General features: G+C 38.6%; 1 protein-coding gene across 2 annotated transcripts; it reads right to left on the bottom strand.

Annotated features, from left to right (window-relative positions):
* Positions 1–6174: 6174 nt before the first annotated feature.
* Positions 6175–26169, bottom strand: SH2D1A (SH2 domain containing 1A). Of its 2 annotated transcripts, none has more exons than XM_021685987.1 (4): positions 26033–26169; positions 12689–12752; positions 7351–7486; positions 6175–6293 (listed from the first exon to the last, which is right to left on the bottom strand). In XM_021685987.1, exons 1-4 carry the CDS (start codon positions 26167–26169, stop codon positions 6253–6255), a joined length of 378 nt encoding a protein of 125 aa, XP_021541662.1. In that variant the 3' UTR covers positions 6175–6252. The 2 variants fall into 2 exon arrangements, with proteins under 2 accessions (XP_021541662.1, XP_021541655.1); XM_021685980.1 differs by having other exon boundaries at positions 7342–7486.
* Positions 26170–27613: the final 1444 nt, after the last annotated feature.

Consider the following 27613-nt stretch of genomic DNA (forward strand, 5'->3'; position numbering starts at 1 on the left):
AGCCCAATTCATCCTAATTTCTAGCAAAACACTCACCATATAAATAGGCATATGTTTTATTTTTAACCCAGCAAAATACTGTATAAAATAAGCGTGTCCTTTACTGTCAATTTATCTAGAAGATCTATAATATATAGACTATATATATATAATATATATACAACATAGCCAAATGTATAAAAACTTGACAATGTATAATTTGGAATTCACAGGCTAACTACATAGAGAGGTATAAAATTGAATGATAATTTTTCTAAGATTTTTCTTTTTCATAACTGTTGACACCGTTTCAAGCATTCTATCATGTTGTTCCTACTCTTTTTTTTTCTTTCCTTTTTTTAAAATCTATTTTTAACCAGACCAGGCCCCACTGTAATATCACCTGAGAGAGTCAGGGCAAAGTTTTTACATTTATAAAGATACATTCCTGTAAGGGCAATTGTAATGGAAGCAAAAGTATAGGAATCAAGTATTGAAACACACTCTTTGGAAGAGACTGGAGTGTATTCTAGCTTGTGGAAAGACAGAAGGCTACAGATTGGATGCGACATTCTTGTTTTCTTGGAGGAACTCACATACACGTAGCTGACCTGACTAGTACTTCAGATCTCAGACTGCTCTTCCACAGCCTTCTGTAAGGTTCTTTATCCTGCAAAGGAAAAAAAAAAAAAAAAAAAACCAAAAAAACAAAAAAAAACAAAAAACAAAAAAGCAAAACAAAAAAAAAAAACAGAAAACAACAAACAACAAAAAAGAATTCAACCACAAAATAGTGACTGTTAGTTCAGTGTGTCCTTCACGTGAAAGCTATTAAGGACCAAACCTACTACTGTGTGTACGAAGAAATTACTTCCTAAACAGTAACTGAAAATAGTTAGTTAAACTTGCTGTGGATTTTGTCTTGGCAGTTGTCATCTTACATTATTTGTCAAAGGAAATGTGTTTGGCAGTTAAAAATCTTTCCTTAGATTTAGTGGTGGACTTTAACCTCTTAAATAAATGTTAGTATATCAGATTGTGTCCTTGAAAAATATTTTACTTGTATGAATCATGACAATGTCTAAATCTTTACTCTTCTTCTGGCAAAAGCATCGGTAAGAAAGAAGGTGAAAAAGAGAAGTATAGCCTTTACGTCAGAAAAATATTCTTTTTAGCTGCTTACTTTCTCATGAACAGTAAAGATGTTTACAGTGTATGCCACTTTCAGTTTCTATATAACAACAGTTAGAGGTTCTAATCATACTGAAAATTGTGTTATAATGGCGTGAGCCATGTTGCTAGGAAACAATAGGTTCCAATTTTGTATTCCTGCTCTCACTCCTGTGCTGAAAAGTGACTGGATACTGTACAGGTTCATGTTCTCTGGCTGCAGTTAAATGGTCTTTTGCATTTTGCTCTGGCTTTCAGGCCAGAAGCATGCATTTTTCTACAAGAGCATCACAACAACGTGCTGTAAATATTTAAAGTTCAACATTATGTGTCGATATTTGAAAGAAAAAAGTACTTTGAATATTTCATTTTTAAAAAATAAAATTGCAAATGAACACTGCAGCCCGTTTTGTTCATGCGCCAAACTGCATTCTCGAGTCTGTCTGGTCACCTGACAATTGAAAAGTAGCTCCCTAACAGAGAACAGTAAAACTGCATCATCTTGAAAATGAAGGTGCAGAAATAAAAAAGGCACTAATCCTAAGCAGATGTCTCTTCATTTTTATTTTTCGTACAAATAGGATCTCTGACACAAATGACCATTTAATAAAAAAAGAAGAGTAGCTTTTGCAAGTTTAAATGCCTCTAGGCTATTATTTTAAAAAGGTTTCTTTCTCTTGTCGATGCCTTTCTGAGCAATGGAAAGAAAATGAAGAATTGCAAAACGGGTAGGAGAGAGCTAGGAGAGCAGAACACGCAGATGCATTGGCAAAAAAGCGAATGGGGGAGAGAGGCAGTCAGGAAACACTAAAAAACAACAGCTCGCACGTCCCGGGCAGTTCCAGTGGCCATTTGGCACTTATTTTTCACGAGAACATATTTACGAGTGACACTGGGAAAGCAGGCCAATAGAGCTTGCAAAATTCAACTTGATAGTAACGGGGCACCCATTGTCCAAACAACCTGTTTGTTTCTGAAACTTGCTTGGAATCCTGGAATTTACATCACCCTTAAATGCCCTGCTGCCTTTTTATTCAGTGATATATCCAGTAGTCTCCCCTTATCTGCAGTTTCACTTTTCAGGGTTTCAGCTACCTGCAGTCCCACAGTAAACCACAGTCCAGAGGCAGATGATCCTCCTCCTGACGTTGTCAGAAGGTCAAGAGTAGCCTAACACTGTCACAATGAGTGCATCATTCCCACACTTCCTCTCATCACATAGGCATTTTATCACCTCACATCATCGCAAAAAGGGTGAGTGCAGTACAGTAAGCTATTTTGAGAAAGACAGAAACCACATTTGTGTAACTTTTATTACGGTATATTGTTATAATTGTTCTATTTTCTTACTACTTATTGTTGTTAATCTCTCGCTATGCCTACTTTATAAATTAAACTTTATCACAGATATGTACATATAAGAAAAAACATAGTATATATAAGATTTGGTACTATCTATGGGCTTGGGCATCCATGGGAGTCTTGGAATGTATCCGCCGCAGGTGAAGGGGCCTACTGGGACACAGATACAGTGAAAAGATTCATGGAGCAGAAGACAATCCCGATTGTTCCAACACAACCAGTCAGCAAAAAGCAACGGGGTCATGGGTGGGAGGGCGAAAATATTAGTATCACCTAGTCATTTTTTTAAAATAGCCATCCTACCCCACCCTCAGTGTGCAAAAAGAGGCAAGAGCTCCTACATAGAATCATTAAACGAGAGAACAGATTTCTCCATATTCCCTCCCTATTCACCCTCATTATTAGAGATCTTTGAATATCAGAGCTACTTAAATTTTTAGCAATATTACTTCCTCAAATTTATATAATTCTAGTACCTCAATAATCCTGGGAGGTGAGCAAGACTTCATTGTTCCTACTTGGCAAATGCAATAATAGTAACAGACTGACTTACCTAAGGTCACATGGATAATCTGACAAAGCTGAAAGAATTCAAATCTCAAGGCACCTGGGTGGCTCAGTCGTTAAGCGTCTGCCTTCGGCTAAGGTCATGATCTCAGGGTCCTGGGATCGAGCCCCGCATCGGGCTCCCTGCTCCGCGGGAAGCCTGCTTCTCCCTCTCCCCCCTGCTTGTGTTCCCTCTCTCGCTCTCTCTCTCTCAAATAAATAAATAAAATCTTTAAAAAAAAAAAAAAGAATTCAAATCTCAAATATTATGTTGATGGGCTCTCTCCAGTCAATTGGTTTTGTTGTATCTTTCTACATAAAAATACTCATTTAAGAGGCCAACGACCTAATGATGAAAATTCTGCCTTTTGCCACAAGTTTGGCCAATGACCCCAAATGATGAACGTTTCCAAAGTGGGTAGTTTAACTTCACCCCTAGCTGCAAACCCTAAATTAATGGTATCCCATTTACTACAAGGACAAACATAGGCGACAACGTTGGATTTATAGCTCTCTAACAGGAAGACTAGGTATCTTGTAACCTTGAAATGCTCAAGGGCAAATCTGGATTTTATTATTAATAGACTCTGGCTGAACTCAATAAAGTGAATCAAATAAAACATGAGCTGATGTCTAAACCTTAACAGATTTTAAAGCTATTTCTCACATTTTTAATTCTCTATCCGCTCTACCACAAATATCTTCAATCCAGCCCTCCATTTACACTAGAAGTCTTAATCAGAGGCATCCTCTGTAGACTTCTTCTACCTATGTACTACCACAAAGCTTACTTGCTCGTAATAGCCAAACTGACAATTACCTAAGCTTGTCTCCCTTACTGACCTTATCTCTTAAGAACAAACTCAGGAAATGAATGTTTGATAAACTGTCATGTTCTTGTGGGCTTGCTGACACACTTTTTTTTTCTGAAGAAAGGTGTACACTTGGAAATATATGTGCATTTTTCTATCTTGACTCAGCATCTTACAGGTATATGTTAGCATGGCAATATTTTAGATATGGCAAGAATATGACCTTTCTGTAAAGCCGCAAGCTATTATGTACTGGGAAATAGCAAGAATGCTTATGCTGGGAGAGAAAAAGTGAAAAAAACTTTATGAGTAAAAGGCCAGCAAAAGAAGACAGTGGGTAGGCACATCAACTGGAAAGTTTGACAGTAGCAGACCCAGAAAAAAGCACTTACCTTTTTCAGGGAATCTGTCCAATAAGATAAGATGGCTTTCATCAATGCTTTGTTTAATATATTCATAGCACCTATCTCTGAATATTTTTTTAAAATATTTTAAGACAAATTAGGTAAATAAAGCTTTCAAATATTTTATTGAAATATGAAAGACCATTAATGATTCAAAAAAGCTTTTTCAAAAAAGACTCTGGTAAAGAAACATGCAAACATAATTCATGTATTTAAGATTATTCCAGAATTAACAAGCTAGAGAGAGTGAAAATTAGTTACACCTATTAAAATTTAAACCCAAGCTACAAAAAAGGAAAAATTATCTAAACATACGTATTTTGTTTTGAAAGTTAGCTTTCTGAATTCCTTCACAAGTTAAAGTGATGCCTTTATTTCTAGAAATGGTAAATGGCCCAACTCCACGTCGGCACTCGCACTGCATCCATGTTAAATGCTCAGACACCAGATCTTGCCAGTGCACGGAGAGTAGCTCTGTCTCTTGGCAGTTCATCAAGCTCACCCCGACTCGTGTACAACCCAGAATTCCAATTTATTAGTTTATAACAGAACTTAGCATTTTCCTCTGGACCACGGACCAGAGTATTTGTCTTGACTCATTCGGCCTCTAACAACAGATCCACCTACACAGTGGGAACCTCACTTAGCATGTGCTTATCACCTTTTATAGACATCTTTTGCTCTTTTTCTGTTACTTTTATTTATTTTTTATTTATTTATTTTTTTAAGATTTTATTTATTTATTTGACAGAGACAGCGAGAGCAGGAACACAAGCAGGGGGAGTGGGAGAGGGAGAAGCAGGCTTCCCACTGAGCAGGGAGCCCGATGTGGGACTCGATCCCAGGACGCTGGGATCATGACCTGAGCCGAAGGCAGACGCTTAACGACTGAGCCACCCAGGCGCCCCTGTTACTTTTTTTTTTTTAATTGTTACTGTTTTCTTGTCCAACTAGAGAGCGAGCTGCCTGAGCACAGGGGCTGGGTGTTTTTACTTCTCTACCCCAGTGCCTACTATGTTTGTTGAGTGAGTGAATTCTAGGAGCCCCGAAACAACTTGATATATAATCAAATCACAAAAGTCATGAAAATATACATGTGAGAAAAAAATATAAATATCTGTCACTGTGTAAAATCTTGGCTCTCAGGTTGCCGTCGCTTGGAATTGTTAAAAAACAACACAACTGTAAGGTTTTCAGGGCTCCCATAGGGCTACCTAATAGGGAGATTGCTTGTAAATCAGCTACTCAGGAGCACAGCTGCTGAAGTTTCCTTTCAAAATAAGGTTTTACATGGAGTACCAACAACTGGGGTAGAGGTAGATGAAAAATCCTGTAATATCAAATGTAATCAACATTTAGAGCGTATTTTAAATTACGGGATTTTTAAACTCCAGATTGGTCTGTGGATTCTGCTATCCAACTTCAGGACACTAGGCGAAAAGGTTGCTTTTAGAATTAAACAGAAATTCTTCCCTCTTTATCCAGTACTTGTCTTAACACACAGTGCACAACTTCATAAATCCCCAAAGACCCTACACCACCATAGCCAGTGGAGAGCGTAATACCTAATGACAAAGACGAGGGACACGAACCGGCTTCCTGCCATCTAATCAAGCAAGACATTTTAAAATCAGTAGCTGTCAAATAATATTTCACTAAAAAATGGTGATTTTGAGAAAAAAACTGAGGATTATTTTTATTTATATTTGGCAAGAATTGACATTAATCTTTTCCAAAGTACCATTATGTTTTAAATCGTTTCCCATTTGTAAATAACACTGAAAATAACCTCATTTCAAAGCGCCTCATTACCGGCAAAGTCCATTTCAGCTTTTACATCATGCTAGAGACTTCCATTACGGGACTATGATGGTTTTAGAAATACATTTGTAGCTCACTGAACTGTATTATCTACAATATATAAGACTTAGCATAGATTTAAATTATAGAAAATAAAGTACAAGGTATTTGATTTTTCTTCATGGTGCTTTCAGGAAGACATCAGGATCTTCTCTTCTCCCTAAAGAAAAATAATCACGAAAATCAAGAAAAGATAAACTTACAAGCTATTAAAATTGCAGGTTAACTCGAACTTATAATCATAAAATTTCCAACGGCATAAAGCTCACAAAGATATAACCCGGTGATACAGCTCAAGCAACCGGTACTTAAAACTGAGTTATAAAGAATGGAATACGGAGCAGAAAGGAACAGTTTGTAATTGTGTAATTTGTAAATTGGAGTTCTATTTATATCTCTATTATAAAGGCTAACTACTCATTAATTTAATTCAGCACTTAAGTCTAATTGTCAGTTTATGCCTCAGCCTGGGTCCCTGTCAAAAAGGGACATAACAACTCATTTTTCTAATCATAAATATTTATTGTTTCAATCAAGGCATAGCCTCTTACTCCAAACAAGTGATTAACCCCTTTCAGTAGATGAATAGACAATCACATAGCTGCAGATATTGACCAGTATTCTGTCATCAGCTTGATACATACACTAAAATAGCTTCGCTCAGGAGATGGGACAACGTGTGCCTGTAGCATAATAGCATGTACTAATTTAGTTTCCTTCGCTCCAATAAAATGTCATTAATTCAAGCACCACAAATTCAGAAATGAGGATCACGTGGGCCACGCTAACATTAGCCTTTCCTTCCCTAAAGGGAAAGAAAGTATCGTTTACTAAGCAAAGGTGAAGGACGGCCCAGGTGTTGTCGGAACTATCCCATCCTTCAAACGTTTTGTGTCTAAATTAGTGAAGTGAAATGGTACTTTGGTGTTGACAAAAGGGACACGGCGGAGAACAAGACGGAAAAGAGGGGTTTAAATGTTGTGGGCTCATCGAATTCTTTATATTTTCCCGGAGTTTTATTAAAAGTTTACAGTGGAGCCTATTGAAATCATAACCTGTGAATAGTCCCCCCTCACTCGACTGGCTGGCAACACCTACCTCCCCACTGCGTGTTGCTTACGGAACTTCCCATAACTTTATATTTATGAACAGGTTGACTCATAACCCCGAGCTGCCAAGCCCTGTCGAAAATTGACAGTGAACCATACCTGTAGTACCTTGTGCACTTCTAACTGAGCACTTCTTCTCAACTGGATACTGCAGAGGTATTACAATACCTTGATCTGGCTTCTGAAATGCTGAAATGAGATTTTTTATTTTCCGGAAAAATCTTTTATGAACCCCAGGTGCTGTCTGGAAAATAAAAGGCCAAGCAAATTATTCACCTACCTCCGAATGATATAAATAGGCCTACAAAATGTGTGAGGGAGGCTTAGATCGGTAACATTTGTATAACTTGTTCAAATATTTGAAAACATAAGGAAGAAGGAAAAACAACATTTCTAGCAGAGCTTACTTTGGTTGGCTGAACTTCCCTGCAAGAGGAGCTAATGAGCTGTCATTTCAGTTCTCCCAAGGGTGGTATTAGTTTGTACAAGCTCCTGCCCTTCCTGCCTGCTACCCATCACACATCCCGAGCCTCTAAGGGTATACAGGCCATTACCCACAATGAATGCACCAACAGAGAAGATGCAGTTAAACACAGAAAAAACACAGATCGTACAGGTCATTAATAAAAAGACTGAAAAAACAAACCAACAACAGCAACCTAGCCTCCCAGTCATCATTCCACAATAAAAATGCTACACAGGAAATTAAAAATTGACCGTTATGATACACACAACACATAGCTAGTTAGTCCCCAGACTCTCCCCTCACCATACGTACTGCCTCATCCTTCATATTGAATTTTTTCCTCCTCAGGAAACTTCCCTATCCTCCCCAAAATTGCTCTCTGCCAACACCTCACCGTGACAAGGTTTTCTCTATGACACGAAAATGAAAGACTATATAAGGTCACCTTTATTTATTTGTTTGTTTGCTTTTAAGAGATCATTATTTGCAAGTGACTATTAAAATGTATTCCTTTCCTGACATCAATTCTGTTGCAAAGGCACTGCTGAAAATAACAATTTCCTGCAAAAGCTTATGAGCCCAGCTTTAGGCATCAGCTCAAAACTGTCATTTTACATAAAATAAAATAGTATTGCTATAAGCAATTGAACAATGACTAGGTTTTTTTTGAAAGCTGTTTTTCAGCTATTCCATCTGGAAGATTCTTGAGGTGGGAGCTGTTTGTTTGTTAGCATTTAATGAGAAAACATGAAGGCTGGCGAGCAAACTTCAGCCAACTAGACGAAAAGCTGAAGACAGCACGCTGTCCATAGTAACTCACAGTCATTTCCTACATTGGGGCAAGTATTTTTTTTTTTTTTTGAAAGCACTGAAAAAGTTCTTTTTAGCTTTAAATTAGTGTCTACTGGGAGGCTCACAGAGTCCAGAGCCTCAGTAGATGTAGAACACTCTCTCTCTCTCAGCTCCACCCCTATGGTCAAAACACCTTCCCAGAACTGGGGGCACCTGGGTGGCCCAGTCAGTTGAACGGCGGACTCTTGGTTTCAGCTCAGGTCAGCATCTCAGGGCCATGGGGATCGAAACCAGCATCGATCCCTGCACTGGGCTCTGTGCTCAGCAGGGAGTCTGCTTGAGATTCTCTCTCTCTCCCCCTCTCCCTCTGCCCCTCCCCACCCCCCTCTAAAATAAAGAACTAAATCTTTAAAAAAAAAAAAAACCTTCCCAGAACTCGACTTGAGACCTCATCCAAAATACCATGGCCATTCTTACAGGGCTCCAAACAGTTCTTTGGCTCCAAGACAGAATCTCTAAATGGCATGGGCAGGTCATAGGCACAAAATACCTCCTTATATCTTCCTCACAGTACTTTTTCAATTCCAGGCACTTTCCCGTCATTTGCCTCCACTATTTCCTCACAAATTGGCAGTGATTTGCTGATTTGCTTATTCCCATTTGACAGATAAGAAAATGGAAATACAGGGGTGCCTATGTGGCTCAGTCAGTTGAGCGACCGACTCTGGATCTCAGCTCAGGTCTTGATCTTAGGGCTGTGAGTTCAAGCTCCGCACTGGGCTCCACGCTGGGCGTGAAGCCTACTTAAAAAAAAAAAAAAGAAACGGAAATACAAAGGGATAATTCAGCTTGCCCAGGGTCACACAGATAATCAGAAGCAGAACTGGCTCTAGATCCCAGCACCCAGTCTTTTGTTGTTCAGGCCAATACCCACAATGAGTTCACCAACAGAGAGGGTAAGATCAAACAGTTTCTAGAGAAGTTAGAGTCACCAACCAGAAGAGAAACTGTACACTCCCCCAGTGTGGAAAGATTTCAAACCACACATCTTTTTAGCTGTTCTTGTGGCTTGTAAAACCATTTATCAACAGAAACATCTTTTTTATGGGGACTTAACATGCAGTTAACACTTGATTATCCACATTAACAGAAAGGAATAATAGCACTGGATGTACAATTTGAACATGGGATACAATGTTTCGCTGGCAAATGACTATCCTAACTTACAGTGTTTTGCTTAGGTTAATAAGTAAAGTTATTTAGCATCTACTGATCTACTGATGATCAAATATCCAGAAAAGCCCAAAGGCACTGAAGTCCACAGGGGGAGCTTAGTACTTTTTTTTTTTTAAGATTTTATTTATTTATTTGAGATAGAATGAGAGTGAGAGCATGACAGCGCAAGCAGGGAGAGTGGCAGAGGAAGAGGGAGAAGCAGGCTCTCCACTGAGGAGCCCGACGCGGGGCTCGATCCCAGGACCCTGGGATCATGACCTGAGCCGAAGGCAGACGTTTAACCAACTGAGCCACCCAGGCACCCTAGTACATTTTTTTTTTACAATATACTGATGACAATGCATATATCAATAAATGACAGTTGACTGTGTATAGAATTCTCTAAATTCACAATTTAGCAAAATTTTAGCCTGAGTCTCATGAGATAAGTTAATACACTAGGCAATGATAAAACCTAAAAGTCTATCTAAAAGTAGATATTCACATAATATTTGTCTTTCATAATTCGGGGGTTCCAGAGTTAAAATTTCATTGATTTTTCCTGCTGTGTGGCAAACTAAAGCACTGTTCCAAAAAGCAGTATAAATATCTGTCATTTGACCAATTTTGAAAATACATTTACCACAAGAATCGTACCACTGACAACTCCCATTCTGTCACTGAACTCAGGTATTGTTCAAATTTGCACATTTCCCATACTGCCATCTCTTAGTTATCCATGGAAACATGTTTTGGATCACAGCTGGTCTTCAATATGCTCTGGAGAAATTTCTTCCAGTCAGGTGATATGAGCTCTGAGAACACACACTAGTTTAATATTCCCTTAACAAAAAAACATAACTAAGAAAGCAAATTTAGTAGATAGAAAAAATGCAATATGCATTTCAAAAATAAATCTAAGGCATTTTTTAAAAACTGTTTTCCCTTTGGAGAAAACATGCCAATCTTCTGCTCTCTTGGTGCAGATAATTACAATATGGGGTCAGGCCAGACAACAGGATGAAAGGACATTTATGTTCAATAAGCCCTTTCTTCCTTAACATGATCACAAGCATGTAACAATCCGCATATGATATTATACTTGAAATAGAAGAAAACAAATTTAAAGACAAGATTAGCTAAACCCTAATAATTTAAGGCCCTTTCCATAAAGAATATTCTTCAGCAGCCGAAGGCTACTTCTCTAGGGAGAAAGCCTATTTCTAATCAAAGTATATACAAATATATATGTATATATCACAAACAACTATTCTTCATGATAAATGAAATTTAATTTCTGATTCAATCATCTCTGCAGTGCTGCAGAGAATTTTAAAATATAAACGGGTGTAAATCGTTTTGATTAGAAATGTTACTGCTTTGCCTCTAATTAGTATCACAGTATTAATTATCTGTGATAATTATAAAGTAATTAATTATTATTAATTATTATTAATGAATTATTTATTTATGATATAAACAACATGTTTGAAAACTTGCCCTAATTCATCTCTGTAGTTTAAAAACATCTGTAGTCTGCAACTTGGGCTTTCTAGTTTACTGATGAATTTGTAAAGGTTAGAGCTATTTAAATTTTTTTTAAGTCTAGACTTTAGTATTTCAATAAGCGCATAGACTGAGTTATTAACAGAGGTTGATATTTGCATTTATGTTTTCAAACACCTCATAATAAAGTGCTTTCATTATAAAGACAGGCTGTTTTTAAAGAGTCAGAAATCTGAGAAAGCATTTGAGGTCAAAGGTTTCAGTTGTAGAGACCTCTACATTGGTAAGATGTGATATCCTACCCTGGTACATGGAAATAAATTCGCTCTGTGGGCATTACTTGCAACGGTATAGTGACTTTCAAATGTTTTCAAAGCCATCAGAGCCCATTTTTCTAATGAAATCCTATCCGAGCCCCAGCTGATAAGCAAAACAAAGGTGAACCTTTCGGATCAAAGATGAATTGGGCACCCAAAAGCATATCCACTTTTGTCCCCCTCTCCCTCTGACCCCCACTCCCGGCTGCCCCATGGCACCCAGTTGGAAGAACTTTAGAATTTTGGAGAGCGTACCTTTAAAACCACTGCAATGTTCCCTCTAATTTTATTCTGCCTACCCTTGTCTTTCACACATGGCCCAGCTAGGAGTCTGCCTCCACACAAAGAGCAATCTTGATTACTAATCCTTGGAAAATCTTCCCTTCTTTGAACTCCTATGCTAGATAACATAGCAATTGACTACATACAATCATATTGTCCAGCAGTTTGGGTGAGTTCACATTTTTGAGGGCTTACTATGTACCAGGTCCTGTAGCTAAGAGCTTTCTTTTATAAGCATTATCCCATTTAATCTTCAAAATGTACGCTATGAGCAAGGCACTATTTTTAGGCTCATTTTACAGATGAAGAAATTTGTTCAGGGATAAGTTAAGTAACCTGCCCAAGTTCACAGACCTGTCAGGGAGGAGGGGGTTCCAGACCTGGAACCCAGATCTACCTGACGACAAACTCTGAGCTCTCACATCGCTCTTGAATTCATGTTGTATCTCCCCAGGGGTATTAGATAGAGGCTCTTAGAAAACAGGAGTCATGTTGTTTAATCCACCATTGATCCAATGCTCATATTGGTATCATTTGGTAAATAATTGCTTATTTAACCATAATACACATTTTGTATATGCTTTCTAAAATTTTGCATAGGCACTAAAAGTTTGACACAATCCTTCAACTTTTTTATATTTTCCCCAAAGTGAGACCATTCTATACAATGGTGGCTAAACAGAACTGGGACAAAAATTCTCTAAAGCCTTCTTAAGACCCATGAACAATTTTGGGTTGGAGCTTTAGTGATTTGAATCTGATGAATATTTGGGGAAAGTAGGATTTGACAACTCTTTTATAAAACCAGCTTAAATTTCAAACACCTCCCTGATACCCCCAGAAGCAAAAAATAATAAAAAAGCTATACCTCAGCACTCCAAGAACCTGTTTCTGTCTGGGACACTCGGTATGTATAAATGTAACCTTGATACCTGTGAAAGAATAAACTTCAATTACTGAAACAATCCAAAAGAACAACAGATGCTCTAAATTTGAGCTTAACTATTCCACATAAATGTTACATAATTGGGACACACATATATGGCACCACTGCATTCACAGGAAGAAAAACCTGGGGGATCTAACTTGCTTGCATATTATATCTGGCTAATCACAGTTTTTAGAGAGCCTTCTTTATCTTTTCCCTTTTTTAAAGGGACAAATCCTAAGGATTTGTCTAGTTGAGAGACTGGACAGAAAGAAACTAGAGATGTGTTGTAATTAGTAAAAATCATGGTTTATTAAATAGACTGAAGAAAGTGTAGTCATTTTTTTAAAGATTTTATTTATTTGTCAGAGAGAGAGAGAGTGCACAAGCAGGGGGAGTGGCAGGCAGAGGGAGAAGCAGGCTCCCCGCTAAGCAGGGAGCCCATTGCGGGGCTGGATCCCAGGGCCCTGGGATCACGACCTGAGCTGAAGGCAGACGCTTAACTGACTGAGCCACCCAGGTGTCCCCAAAGTGTGGTCATATTACTTTTAAGTACATATAGAGCCTTTAGGTGAAAAATATTTTACTGGGAAAAGGTACTATCAGGTCCACTTAATAGAAATAATAATATTAATTATAAATATAATAAATATAATACTATATTTCTATAATATTACTATTATAGTTACTTTACAGTATAATATAGTAAGAATAGAAATTTGAACTAAAAAAATTCCTGGGGCACCTGGGTGGTTCAGTTGTTTAAGCATCCAACTCTTGGTTTCAGTTTAGGTCATGATCTTGGGGTCATGGGATTAAGTCCGGAGCCTGGCTCTGCGCAGCTCTGTTCCTCCCCCCGCTTGCTCTCTCTCTCTCTCTCTCTCTCTTACTCTCTCAAAAATAAATAAAATTTTTCAGAAAAGACTCCTGCTAAAGTACTTGAAAGCAGCTTGTCCTTTGGGGTTAACATTCTCCACCATCACTCAGTGTGTAAGCATACTTGTACAACTGTAATTGATGCCAAGAGTTTTAGATGCTGTATTAGTTTGCTTTGGCTGCCACAGCAAAATACCACAGAGCAGGTGGCTTAAACAAAAGAAATTTATTTTCTCACAGTTCTGGAGGCTGGAAGTCCAAGATCAAGGTGCCAGCGACATAGCTTTCATTCTGAGGCCTCTTCTCTTGGCTCGTAGGCAGCCACCATCTTGCTGTGAGCTCACATGACCTCTTCCTTGTGTGTGCATGGAGAGAGACTCTCTCTCTTCTTCTTATAAGGCTACCCATCCTATTGGATTAGAGCCCCACCCTTACGGCCTCATTTAACCTTAACTATATTCCAAAGGCCTATCTCCAAATGCAGCCGCAATGTGGGTTAGGGCTTCAACATAGGAATTTGATGAGGACACGATTCAGTCCATAGCACATGCATTATTATCTCTTTTGGACCCCACGACAATCCTGTGAGCTTTATATTGTAAAATTAATCTTATAGATGAGGAAACTGAGACTTTGAGAAGCTAAGTAACGAGAACCACACTAGAGATCAAGCAACAAAGATGGGATTTGAATCAGGCCTGTTTAACTCTAGAGCCCTAGCTCTTGGTCCCCATACTATAATGGATGTAGATTATAATCTGCCTAAGAAACTTTTACTTCATAGAAAAGTAGGGTAAACTTTGTTCTGAATTATTTCAAATTATGAATAGGAGTATGGATCAGATTCTCTGGATCAACACAGTTTTATTTTAGACATTTTCTGATTGTTTTTCTTAGGTGCAAGTTTAGGTCACTATAGATCTTTGGTTAGAATACATGTTAAACTTTGGTAAAAACAAATGTATTTAAACTTTAAAGAACAGATGATTCTAAAGCATTCCAAACAGAGGGTCATCCTCAAGTAATTGACCTCACTTACCATCAATTCCCTTTAGAACTCAAAGTCTTTAGTGCTCGCTTCGGCAGCACATATACTAGAACTCAAAGTCTTTAAATATGTGGAGTAGGGGCACCTGGGTGGCTCAATCAGTTGGGTGTCCAACTCTTGGTTTCAGTTCATGTCATGATCTTGGGGTCATGGGATTGAGCCCTGCGTTGGGCTCTGTGTTCAGCGGGGAGTCTGCTGGAGATTCTCTCTCTCCCTCTCTCTCTCCCTCTCCTTCTGCCCCTGCCCCCACTTGCATGCGTGTGCGTGCACTCTCTCTCTCAAATGAATAAATAAATCTTTTTAAAAATGTGCATTAAATTACTGAATCTTTAATCAATATCCATCAGTACTGATTATCTAAAGGACAAAAAAATACATCTGAAACACTATGATCAGGTTCATTCAATTTGTGAAACCAAAAAAATTCAATTTAATTGCTGGTGTGATTATAGGAAATGTTTCATTTTTGTTATGAAGGTTTGCCAGCATATTTAGATCATACATAAAATAGCTTGATATGTGCATATATAATATGCTAAATAAATATATAATATTACATTGTTAAAGTCTTATTTTTTTAAGCAACAAAATCTACCTCAAAGCCCACTGATTACAGAAAGTACTCTACAGGGAACAAGGTGAGGGCTTTGATTTCCATTTTTCACCATGGGAACTCAAAACCTAAAGCTTTAAGTGATTTTCTTAAAGTCACATAGCAAAATGGAGATAGAAGCAGAGAAATAGCATAGGTCCTTCGTTCCAATTTCCCTCTGGGAAGCGATTAATGGCAGCAATTCAGTATCATTAAAGGTGATGTGGAAATGCATTATTTAAAATCTCAGCGACGATGCAAGCAAAATCGTAAGCAACCAGTTTTCACTTTCTAAAACAGCGAGTCTCTAAAAATACAAAGAATCTATCTCCCTACTATCATTCAGCCTCATTTAGTCAAAATAAATGAGTCTGTTTTGAAAATTGTTTCCTAACGAATCTGATCTTATCTCACTTTCAGTTAAGCAGCAGGAACCTGAGTACCACTTCAAAAGCCCTTACCTCCCTCAGTCTCTGAACAACCTGGTGTCAGTGGCACCTAAAACTTCTTGTGATTAACCCATCTAATATTAACAATTTCCTACTCCCCCGCCCCTCAGATTTCTGAATGAGCAGAATCGCTTCACCCCTCAAATAAACCAGTAGTTCATCTCTTCCACTTTCAAGTCACTGAAGTCACTGACCGAGAATCCCCTGTACTCAATTCTCGTTACCCTATGGTCATAGATGCAAGAGATCCAAAAAGGGGCCATCCAAATTACATTGCCAGGGTAATAACATCAGCATCACCTGGGAACTTCTTAGAAATGCAGGGTCTCAGGCCTTGCCCGAGAACCACTGAATCAGAATCGGTATTTTAACAAGATCTCCGGGTGATTTGTAAGAACGTTACAGTTACAGGTGGACTGATTAAAATGCAAAAAGAATGCCCACACCTTATTGGGATTCTTGATGGCAATTTCTGCAAAGTCAAGCTAGGTTCTTGCACTCACCTAGGGCACTTCTGTGCCACCTCCTCCGTAGTCACTCAGTCTCTGTTTTCGGAATTAAGAGTACGCTTATCGTAAGGAGCACTGAGTAATGTATAGAACTGTTGAATCATTATACTGTACACCTGAAACTAATCTAACACTGCATGTTAACTATACTTCAGTAAAAACATTTTTAATTTCAAAATAAATAAAAGGGGTTTTTTTGTTTTTTTTGTTTTTTTAAAGATTTTATTTATTTATTTGACAGAGAGAGACAGAGCGAGAGAGGGAATACAGGCAGGGGGAGTGGGAGAGGGAGAAGCAGGCTTCCCGCGGAGCAGGGAGCCCGATGTGGGGCTCGATCCCAGCACCCTGGGATCATGACCTGAGCCGAAGGCAGACGCTTAACGACTGAGCCACCCAGGCACCCCTAAATAAAAGTTTTTAAGGAAAAAAATAAATACAAGCTGAAGCTTTTTCAATTGTTTCAGTCTTCATTGAGCAGTGTTTCTGAACCATGTACTTCCTCTTCTCCAACAAAATTTCATGTTTTGTTTTCTGTAGCTTGAGTTATGAAATAATAATTTTAAAATATAAAATTCAACTAAATTTTGAGTATGTTTTTTCAAACTACACATAGTCTCTCCCCATCCACTGAAAAGCCACTGTTCTAGGAAATAAATTGGGAATAGAGTTGTAAAAAGAGCCATAATACCATGCATATTTTTGACCTAATGAATGACCTTGCTTATCTTCATTACACTCCAAGGAATCAAAGGACAAAGCAATATCATAAAGAGTTTCATAGTACTTCTATTTTAAGGGTGGGAAAAAAGAGAATTAACCTAAGTACCCCCAAATAAGGTATGTTATTCAAAATAAGAAAATGGTAGCAGAAAGAACCATTCAAAATTATACTGAAGTGCAAAGCTATTAGAGTCCTCTTATGTTTTTCAAAAAATGTTAAATTAAGCACATGGGTTATGTTAATATAAAATATGGTACATGAAAGGAGTGGACACACGGAGACATCACCCTGACTACAACTATTCAGAACCATATCTGTATATATACAAACTAGAAGCAAATTTAAACTAATATAAATGCATCCTCATATATTAATTTTTCCTATAAAGTTACATAAGTGACTACTAACATTTTTTTAAAGAAAAAGAAGCAAAATTACAATTTGGTGCTTTACAAATCTAGTCTAAGTCACAAACCAGAAAAATCTAATTTATGTTTAAAAACTCTTTTTTTTTTTTAAGATTTTATTTATTTATTCATGAGAGACAGAGGCAGAGGGAGAAGCAGGCTCCCCGCGGAGCAGGGAGCCCGATGCGGGACTCAATCCCAGGACTCTGGGATCATGACCTGAGCCAAAGGCAGACGCTTAACCGACTGAGCCACCCAGGCGTCCCTATGTTTAAAAACTCTTGCATCCCTTTTAGGATTATCTTTTCTCTGACTCCTTCCATTAATACAGACAAACCAAGAATGCTCTGTAATTTTAAAATTCCTTCCTCCACCAAATCTTTTGTCAGACTTGTTGATTGTCCTGGAATTTAAAATTTATCATGAAAAAAAAAATCTAGAAAATGAATAATTAGTAGAAAACAGTCGAGGCTTTTTATTGCTATTGTTGTTGTTATTGTTATTGACATGAATTTTAACTAATATTTTGCATTTTAATGACTACAAAGCATGTGTTGATTCGGGCCCTGCTAATATTAAAATTTGCCTTCATTTTTTCAAAAGCTGTCCCAACCCTTAAAAAAGTACTCTGGTTAGAAATGAACGAGAAGAAAGCAACCTTGACTTACTTCTTATTTTCTCAAGGGGTCAGTGTTAGGGACAAATCTTGGTTTAGAACTAACAAAACCACAACTCTTTTTTTTATACCACTTCAAGGACTACACAAAAGAAAAAGTTTAGTTACCTCTGATTCTTCATGACACTGCAAATAAAGCATGCTAGTGCCCATACGGTCTATGTCTATACAAACCAAAGCTATGAGCAAAATTCAAGGCACAATTAAAATGTGACTGATTTTTTAACAAATATTTCAGAACTTTTAAACCCAGACGAATATACCATATACAAAGCCATCATTATTGAGACTATACTCTGAGTCAAGAGATTTCTGAATTTCCTATGGCACAATCTTCCTTTTTTCAGACTGAACTTGAATTTACAAAACTGATATATCAAGTCATTCAGCTTCAAGTCTGATGGGAAAACTATGTAAAACCAGTTTCGATGAGTCATGACAATAAATGTAACCTCTTCTTCCCCTGAACTGCCACAGCACATTTTATTTATGTAGTCCTATGATGCTCTGACTTTGTATTGCAATTATTTGTAGATCTTTTATTTATATTAACTATACCTACTACATGTTTGCTTTATAAACATTAACTCATGTAATAATCCTCTGAGAATTACTAACCCTATGAGGGAAATACTATTCTTATCATCATTTCCCTTTTCACAGATAAGGAACCTGAGATACCAAAAGTTTAAGTAACTTGCCCGAGATAAAATAGCTAGTTTAGGGTCAAGTTGGGATGGAGTGAATTAATAAATTGGTCTTAAGGTGATTCCAAAAGCACAGTTCTCAAAAAGGGAGGAAGTCTGCTTGGCCTCAGGGCTGGAAGTGTCCACTGAGGGGGAGAGGGAAAGAAGGGGCTGAAGAAAAGAAGCCAGTTGAGGAGAACCCAAAAAAGATTAACCCAGACTTCCCCTTCACTTAGGCAAATGACATCCTCAGATTAATCTTGCAACTTTAATTTCACATTGTCAACCAGAATCAGCACTTGATTTACTGGTCTGTGAATTGTACATTTGGTGGTTTATGTGATGCAACTTTAATCCTAGGCTGGCTTTCAGGCTTGCTCTGCCACTAATGGATTGTACTCAGAAAATCCAAAATAATTCTGGTGACCTAAATTATCATGAAGACAAATGCGGCACCAACACATATATCCAATAGTAATAAAAAACTAACTGTAAACTAAGTCATAATTTCTCATTCTTTTGAGTTCTTGGCTACAATGTTTCCATCTATTACAACTGATAAACTGGAATTTTATTTCGTCACTGCTCTTTCCCCCATTTCTCCAGCTCAGTGGTTTCATAGGCACTTTATTCCCAGTCATCCCTTAAATCTCAAAGGACAAAAAGACAATTATCTTTTTATCTAAAGACATATATGTCAAATGACTTCACTATGCGTCCTTGCAGCTAAAGAATGTAACAGCACTTCAGCTTCTAAATCTTCCATCAGATAGGTAACAAAGTCAGAGATGTACAGAAGGATGCTAATTATGGAAGTAAACTATTTCTGCAAACTAATTATTTTAAATATTTTAAATTGGTTTTCCTCCTCTCACCATCAAACTACCCCAGTGGGCATGGAGGACTTTCCCAATGGCTGTCTACATTGAGGGTGAGAAGGGAAGAAATGTCAGAGTTCAAGTGTAACTTAGTGAGAAGAAACCTAATATACATAGAAAACCAAAAAGAATAAACTAAACTACACTAAAATAAAATAAAATAAAACTATTTGCATTAATAAGAGCATTTAGTACACAGGATGAATACAAGAAAAATGTTAAGTCGGTAGCTTTCTTAAGCAACAGAAAATTATGGTAGAAAAAGAAAATTCCATTTTCAATAGAAACAAAAAAAATTGACACGTACATTCATACACACAATGACTAGAAATAAACTTAACAAAAAATGTGCAATATCTATAGGAAGAAAACTACAAAACTTTATTGATGGATATAAATTTTAAAAAAATTTTTTTTAAAGATTTTATTTATTTATTTGAGAGAGAGAATGAGAGAGAGAGAGCACATGAGAGGGGGGAGGGTCAGAGGGAGAAGCAGACCCCCTGCTGAGCAAGGAGCCCTATATGGGACTCGATCCCGGGACTCCAGGATCATGACCTGAGCCGAAGGCAGTCGCTTAACCAACTGAGCCACCCAGGCGCCCAAATTTGAAAAATTAATAAATGGAGAGATGTATCAGGTTTTTTGATGGGATCGAGCCTCACATCAGGCTCCCTGCTAAGAGGGGAGCCTGCTTCTCCCTCTCCCACTCCTCCTGCTTTGTTCCCTCTCTCACTGTGTCTCTCTCTGTCAAATAAATTAATAAAATCTTTAAAAAATAAATAAATAAAATAAATCTTTGGGGAAAAAAAGAATAGCAAATAATTATTTAAATGTATTAAACATTATCATACTACAGTGCTAGAATTACAAGAATAAATAGATCAGTTGAGCCAAATAGGTGGGAAATAATAACTGCTATATGTTAGAGTTTAACATATGTTAAAGTAGGCTAGGAAATCAATGGGGAATGGAAGTTCTATTTATAAATTATATTAGGACAATTGTTAGCTACTTTGAAACAAAATCAAATTAGATCTTTTCTCCACATCAAAATGAAATCCCAAATGGAATTAAAGAGTTAAATGTAAACTAACCAAACCATAAATTGAAAACAAAAACTGAAGTGAAGTGGTATGACATCTCTGCAGGAGAAAGAACTTTCTAAGCTGGGAAGCAAAGGAAGAAATTAAGCACAAAGAAAATGAGTGACAGTTTGACTACTAAAAATGTTATTTTTTGTGTATCAGAGAAAAGTAACGGCAAACACCAAACTGAGAAAAGATACTTGCAACAGATCAAGGATTAGTATATAAAAATTCATAATGTGTTAAGAAAAATAGTAAGATCCAAATGGTTAAATGGCAAAGCACACAAAGAGCCAATTTATGAACAAGGAGGTATAATAGCTTACCAACCATATAAAAGACACTCACTAATCAAAGAAATATGAAATAAAGAGTGAGACACCAAATTTCAAGGAGAATTTTTGTTAACAATATACCCATTTCTAGGGAGGGCATAGTGAAATGGACACTCATGCATTACTGTTGAACATATATGTAAACTGGCATAACCATTTAGGAAAAATATTTGATGATCATGTATATATCAAGAATCCTAAGCTGTTAATGTTTTCTGACCTGGATATTGCATATCTTGAAATTCATTATAAGGAAATAATATAAATACAAGGAAATCTTTATGGACTAAAATATGAATCATGATGACATTTGTAACAGCAAAGAAAAATGGAATGATTCAAATGTCTAAAAATGATGACAGGTTAAGAAAAATAGAGTACAATCACTGGCTGAGCTATCATGCAGCCATTAAAAATGATGTCTTAAAATATATATGAATGGGTTTTTTTCATGTTAAGTGGAAAATGCAGTAGAATATGATATTGTAAGAGCACTTGTGTGTTTAGAAAGCAATTTATTTCATTAAAATATGGAAGAAAATTCCCTTAATTTTCAACAATAATTGTCTTTAGGTTTTAAAACTATAGATGATTTCCCTCATTTCCATTACTTACATTTTTCAAGTTTTCTATAAGAAGAATAGGTATTAGGAACTATTTTTAATAGACTCATTATACAAAAATCTGCATTTATGTACTGAAAATAACTGAAGGGAAAACTCACTTTAAAGGAAGGTGAGAAATTCTGTAAATGGAAAATTTCTTTAGTGCTTTATGAGATTCAATTTTCCAAAACTGAACAGAGGAAAAGGCCGTATCTAAAGGCCATGATTGGGGGCTCAGAACCAGGGAAAGGAGCAAGCATAGTTTGAAAATAGAGTTTAAAATAAAGTTTGAAAGCACACATAATGTATTATTTCTGCCATAAAATTACAGAAACTAAAGATCAACCAAACCTTCTTGGACAATGGGAGAAAACGAGAGATAGAATGAGAAACTACTCTGAGTGAATTCTATAGTCAATTCACGTTTGTTAGCTATATCTTGTTCGTGTGTATATGACACCATTTACATTGTTATTTCTACTGCATATCATGAGCACACAAGTTTTGGTTTGAAATGAGTACGTTGTTTATTTCAAAATAAAATTTGATTTTTGTTACTACAGCATAGTACTAAAATGGGGGCATGAAATTTTTATGTTTATCAAAAGGGACCCTTGGCTCAAAAAGAGTAAGAAACTATCATGAAAGACAATGTATCCTTGTGTCTTTCCTCTGTAGCACAGCCTGGCAATCATGATCTAAGACTTTGAGGCCCCAGTGTGCCCATCAAAAGACATGCTAGGAGACTCCCAGTTTGCCTACCGAATTCCACGACTTCATAAGGAAGTTTGCATGGAGAACTGAGAGTCATAAAAACTGCATTTATGCAAGATTCACTTTGGGTAAAAACTTACATGTTTGAGAATTTCCCACTCTGCCTAAGTTAATTCCTTATGTGGTCCTGGCCTACATAGGCAAAAGGCTAAAAGTTGTCCTTTTCTTTTGCATATTTTTCCAATAGCGATCTTATGCAAAAGGTAGGCACACCTTACAATTCCTATTTAACGTGTATGGAAATCAAGACCCAGAGAAGCTGAATGACCTCCCCAGAGTCCACACCCTGGCCTGATTATCAGTCCAAAGCTCTCTGCAGTAAAGAAGGGTATTTGCCTTGGCAATCCATTTGCTAATTCAAAAATATTTATTGAGTGCCTATTATGTACCTCATAACGTGCCTCATAATGGCTATTATGTGCTAGGTTGTGTTCCTGGTGCAGAAGACAATGTCCCTGCCTTCAGTGAGTTTCCATTTTTGCTGAAGAAAACAGCAATACATAAGTAAACAAGCAGATGTCAGCTAGTTTAAAGCTCCTTGAAGAAAAATAAAGTCATAGAGTATAACAGGCACAGGGAGAAGCTACTTAATTTAGATAGGGTGGTCAAGGAAGTGGTCTCTGAGGCACGAGGCAGAAGTAACAAAGTGTAAAGATCCTAGGAGGAGAGCGCACAGTTGGCAGGTTTGAGAAAAAACAAAGGGGCCAATGTGGCTGAGTCTTTAGGTGCATCTTGCCACACACTGTCTCATCTTACTCCCCTGCCCAGGCTTCTTTTTTACCGCTAGGTTAAGGGGCTCATTACCTCCTTTGTCACCTTCTCTAAAGAAGCCCCTTTCGCTTGCCCACTCATTCTTCCACATTCTTCTGATAAGAAAAGAGCCGCAGAATACTAGATGGCTTTCACTGACCTTCCCCAGTTTCCAATTGGGAAAAACAATAATGTAAGCAAATCATAAGGGTCTGAGCCTAAGACTAGTATCAAAAAGATAATAAATAACAAGTGTCGGCAAGGATGTGGAGAAAAGTGAACCTTTCCGCACTTCTGGTAAGAATGTAAATTGGTGTGACTACTATGGAAAACAATATGGAGGTTCCTCAAAAAAACTGGAATAGAAATACCATGATCCAGTAATTCCACTACTGGGTATTTACCCAAAGAAAACAAAAACACTAATTCAAAAAAGCATATGCACCCCTATGTTTATTGCAGCATTATTTACAATAGGCAAGATATGGAAGCAACCCAAGTGTCCATCAGCAGATGAATGGATAAAGAAGATGTGGTATAATATATACAATGGAATATTACTCAGCCATAAAAAGATTGAAATCTTGCCATTTGCAATGACATGGATGGAGCTAAAGAGTATAATGCTAAGTGAAATAAGTCAGAGAAAGTCAAATACCATATGATTTCATTTATATGCAGAATCTAAAAAATAAAACAAACAAAAATACTCTTAAATACAGAGAACAAACTGGTGGTCACCAGAGGGGAGAGGGATGGGGGGGATGGGCAAAATAGGTGAAGAGGATTAAGAGGTACAAATTTCTAGTTATAAAATAAGTCATAGATATGAAAAGTACAGCATAGGGGATATAGTCAACAATACTGTAATAACTTTGTATGGTGACAGATGGTGACCACACTTATCGTGCTGAGCATTTTGTAATGCGTAGAATTGTCAAATCACTATGTCGTACACCTAAAGCCAATATAACATTGTATGTCAACTGTACTTCAAAAAGAAAAAAAAAAGATGTGAGCCCAAGAGATTCAACTGCTTCCACATATTTCTCTTGAAGCCTTTATAATAAATGTATTTAGCATGGCCTGAGAGTTGTCACCAACATGGCTTGACCATGTAAAAAAAAAAAAAAAAAACAATAAACAACGAAAATCATCTAATAATGGCCTCAGTATGATCTTCTTCACTGACCCAGAAAGTATTTCACAATCTTGCAGTGTATCATTAGGTATCAGAATTACTACCAAGCATTTTCCTTCATTTTGTTTCTGACTAGAGCCTACTACGTAGTGCAGGTGTTTCATGTGTAACAAAAAGTGATCAAGTTAGGTCCTTCCTTAGAAATGCCCCATGAGTACCAAAAGAACTCGACTGAAGACAGATACAATAATAATAACAATAGCTTACATTTACTGAGCATTTATGATGTGTCCGGTCCAGTGTTAAATTCTTTACCTGCATTATTGCATTTGCCCCTCACTCTCCTATGAGGTAGGTCGCATTATTATACCCATTTTATGGACAAGAAAACTGAAGGACCGAGAGGTTAACTTGCCAAGGTCACAAGTCTACCATCAGACTGGCACAGGATTAGGTCTCAGATCTCCTGATTCTGAAGCCCTGGAGCAAAGATGAAGGTGGATCTGATTCAAAATGGGCGTTAGACTAAGGCATGCCTAGGTAAAGGGCAAAGCTGAATCATAACAGGGGTGTTTTCCCTTCATGCCCTTTACCACTACTGTCAGTCCTAGCTTTTTATCAAGAAGGATCCTACTTCTCAAGTATCATATGATCTCACTGATAGGAGGAATTCTTAATCTCAGGAAACAAACTGAGGGTTGCTGGAGTGGTGGGGGGTTGGGAGGGATGGGGTGGCTGAGTGATAGACATTGGGGAGGGTATGTGCTATGGTGAGCGCTGTGAATTGTGTAAGACTGTTGAATCACAGACCTGTACCTCTGAAACAAATAATACATGTTAAAAAAAAGAAGATAGTAGGAAGGGAAAAATGAAGGGGGGTGGAAATCGGAGGGGGAGATGAACCATGAGAGACCATGGACTCTGAGAAACAAACTGAGGGTTTTAGAGGGGAGGGCAGTGGGGGATGGGTTAGCCCGGTGATGGGCACGTATTGAATGGAGCACTGGGTGTTATATGAAAACAATGAATCATGGAACACTACATCAAAAACTAATGATGTATGGTGATTAACATAACATAATAAAATTAAATTTAAAAAAAAGAAGGGTCCTACTTCTGAAACCCCCAGCCCCCACACACAGCTCCTCCAAAAGAAGCGAAGTAAGCAGATCCAGAGAGGCAGTCTTACTTCCAAATATCCCCCTCTCAGCACCCCGACTTAACTGGCATTGCATTCTTAAAGTAATGGATTCCTCTTGCTCTCCCAGAACGTGATGGTTTCCCTTGGGAGGACACCTCCAATTCCATTTAAAGAGATCTGGAAAGGCAGAGACGCCTTTCCTTTTCTCAGGAGTCAGTGGCCCCAATTTTGGCCAGTCCACCATCCCAGGGCTCCACCTCGCTGGCCTCCACTAGAGGTCAAAACGGAAGGTGGGGAGCCTGGATCTTCCTCAGAGCAAAGGTAGATTCTAGGCCTCGTCTCCCCACCCCAAAGGGCACTCTCCGCAGCTGCCACAAAAGGCCCCGGGGAGGCCTTTCTGGAGCGGGAAGGCCCTGGGAGTGAAACCCCCATGAAGGGCCTACCCCGAAGCTCGGTCCGCGACGCCCCTAGGCTGGACCTGCGGAAGGCCTTGGGGAGGTCGCAGGAGCAGTGTTGGAGGCCCCGACGTCGCCCGCCGCCGCCCGCAGCCCCGGCCGGTGCGGTCTGGCCAGCGGGCCCGGTGCCCGCAGCCACCGCGACGTACTCACAGCACACACAGGCAGTACACGCCCGGGACGCTCTCGCTGTCTCTCAGCAAATAGCTGCCATCCAGCCCCGTGGCCAGCAGAAGCTTCTCGCCCGTCTCCCGGCTGATTTTGCCGTGGTACACAGCCACCGCGTCCATGGCCTGGTGGACTCGTGGGCCGCTGAGGCGTGGGCCGGTGGAAGTCAGATGCCCCTGCTGCGGCAACCGGGCCCCAAGTCAGCCACCTGACTCCCAGTTCAGCCAGATGTGCAGAAAAAGAGAGAGGAGCGCCCGAACAACAGGATGTTGTCTATCTGCCTTCAAACCTCCTTCTCACACTTCAATTAAAACCAGCTCAGCAATTTAGAAGCTTGGTTATTGCCACAAGGTTCAATCCCCCTCCCTGCCCCCACCCTCCGCACCCCACCCCCAACACAGGGTTCAGAGGGGGAGGGGAGGCCAACTGGAAGAAGGTCCTTGCAAGATCTCGGTTGTACTACCCAAGGCCGACTGGGGCCCACAGACAGGAATGCTTGCTAAGGCTTCCGTTCTTGCAGGTTTCCCAGGGGCCGCCAGGGATGACTTAGCTTAATTAGTCCCCAGACGGGTTGACGATAGAGGCAAGGTGTACATGGCCTTCATGTGGGGCAGAAACATGCTGACAGAGAATGAAAGAACCAGAAGCTCTGAGACCAAAACACAGAAACTACCAGTACTATCAGTGTGCAGGCACTCCTGAGCACAACCAGGAGGCTCCTACACAATCAGAAAAGTCCGTGAGAAACCAACACGGGCCAAGTCTCCTTTGCTACTCTTCCTCGTCATCTTGAGCAATCCTGATCCTGAGCAAATACTGATTTTTCCTACTTTCTTGGCCAAGATTCAGGAGTGCTGATTGAGGAACAAAAATTCAATCTATGTCTGGGACACCTGGGTGGCTCAGTCGGTTAGCGTCTGCCTTCCGCTAGGGTCATGATCCCAGAGTACCACGATCAAGCCCTGCATCAGGCTCCTGCTCATGCTAGCTCTCACTTGCTCTCTCTCTCTCTCAAATAAATAAATAAAACCTTCAAAAAAAACCCATCTATGTCCAAAGATGTTCCAGATTTTTGTTTGTTTGTTTGATAAGCCTTAGTTGAGAGAATGAATCATTTCATTGGTGCTCTGTCTTTATGTGGACTTGTATACACCCTTTGATGTACAGGGCCCACCTATCTGCATTTGGGGCATAAAACTTGTTTTAAATCATATCACAAGTGTTGATAATTTTAGCCTCTGTTGTTAATAGAGCATGTTTTTTCTTCAGTTGATGCTAAACTATCATTAATTTTTAAAGCCTTTCAACTTTCATTGCCTACTCTGAAATAAAGCATTGCTTCTATTTTAAAATATGCTGCTAAGTAATATTCCCCTCAAACTTCCCCTTTTTACTGGAATAAGGCTTTGTTTAATGCTTGAAGCTGGACGGTCTTCTACATTGTTCCTTTCGATTATGTTAAATACTTGTAAAACAGGATTTTACATAACTGAAGTCATGTGTCTGTTGTATCTCTTCCACAACTTCAGCACCTAGTTCTGCGAGAGCACGGCAAGGCTGGGAGCT

This window comes from Neomonachus schauinslandi, chromosome X, assembly GCF_002201575.2.
Source record: "Neomonachus schauinslandi chromosome X, ASM220157v2, whole genome shotgun sequence".
NCBI classification, from domain to species: domain Eukaryota; kingdom Metazoa; phylum Chordata; class Mammalia; order Carnivora; family Phocidae; genus Neomonachus; species Neomonachus schauinslandi.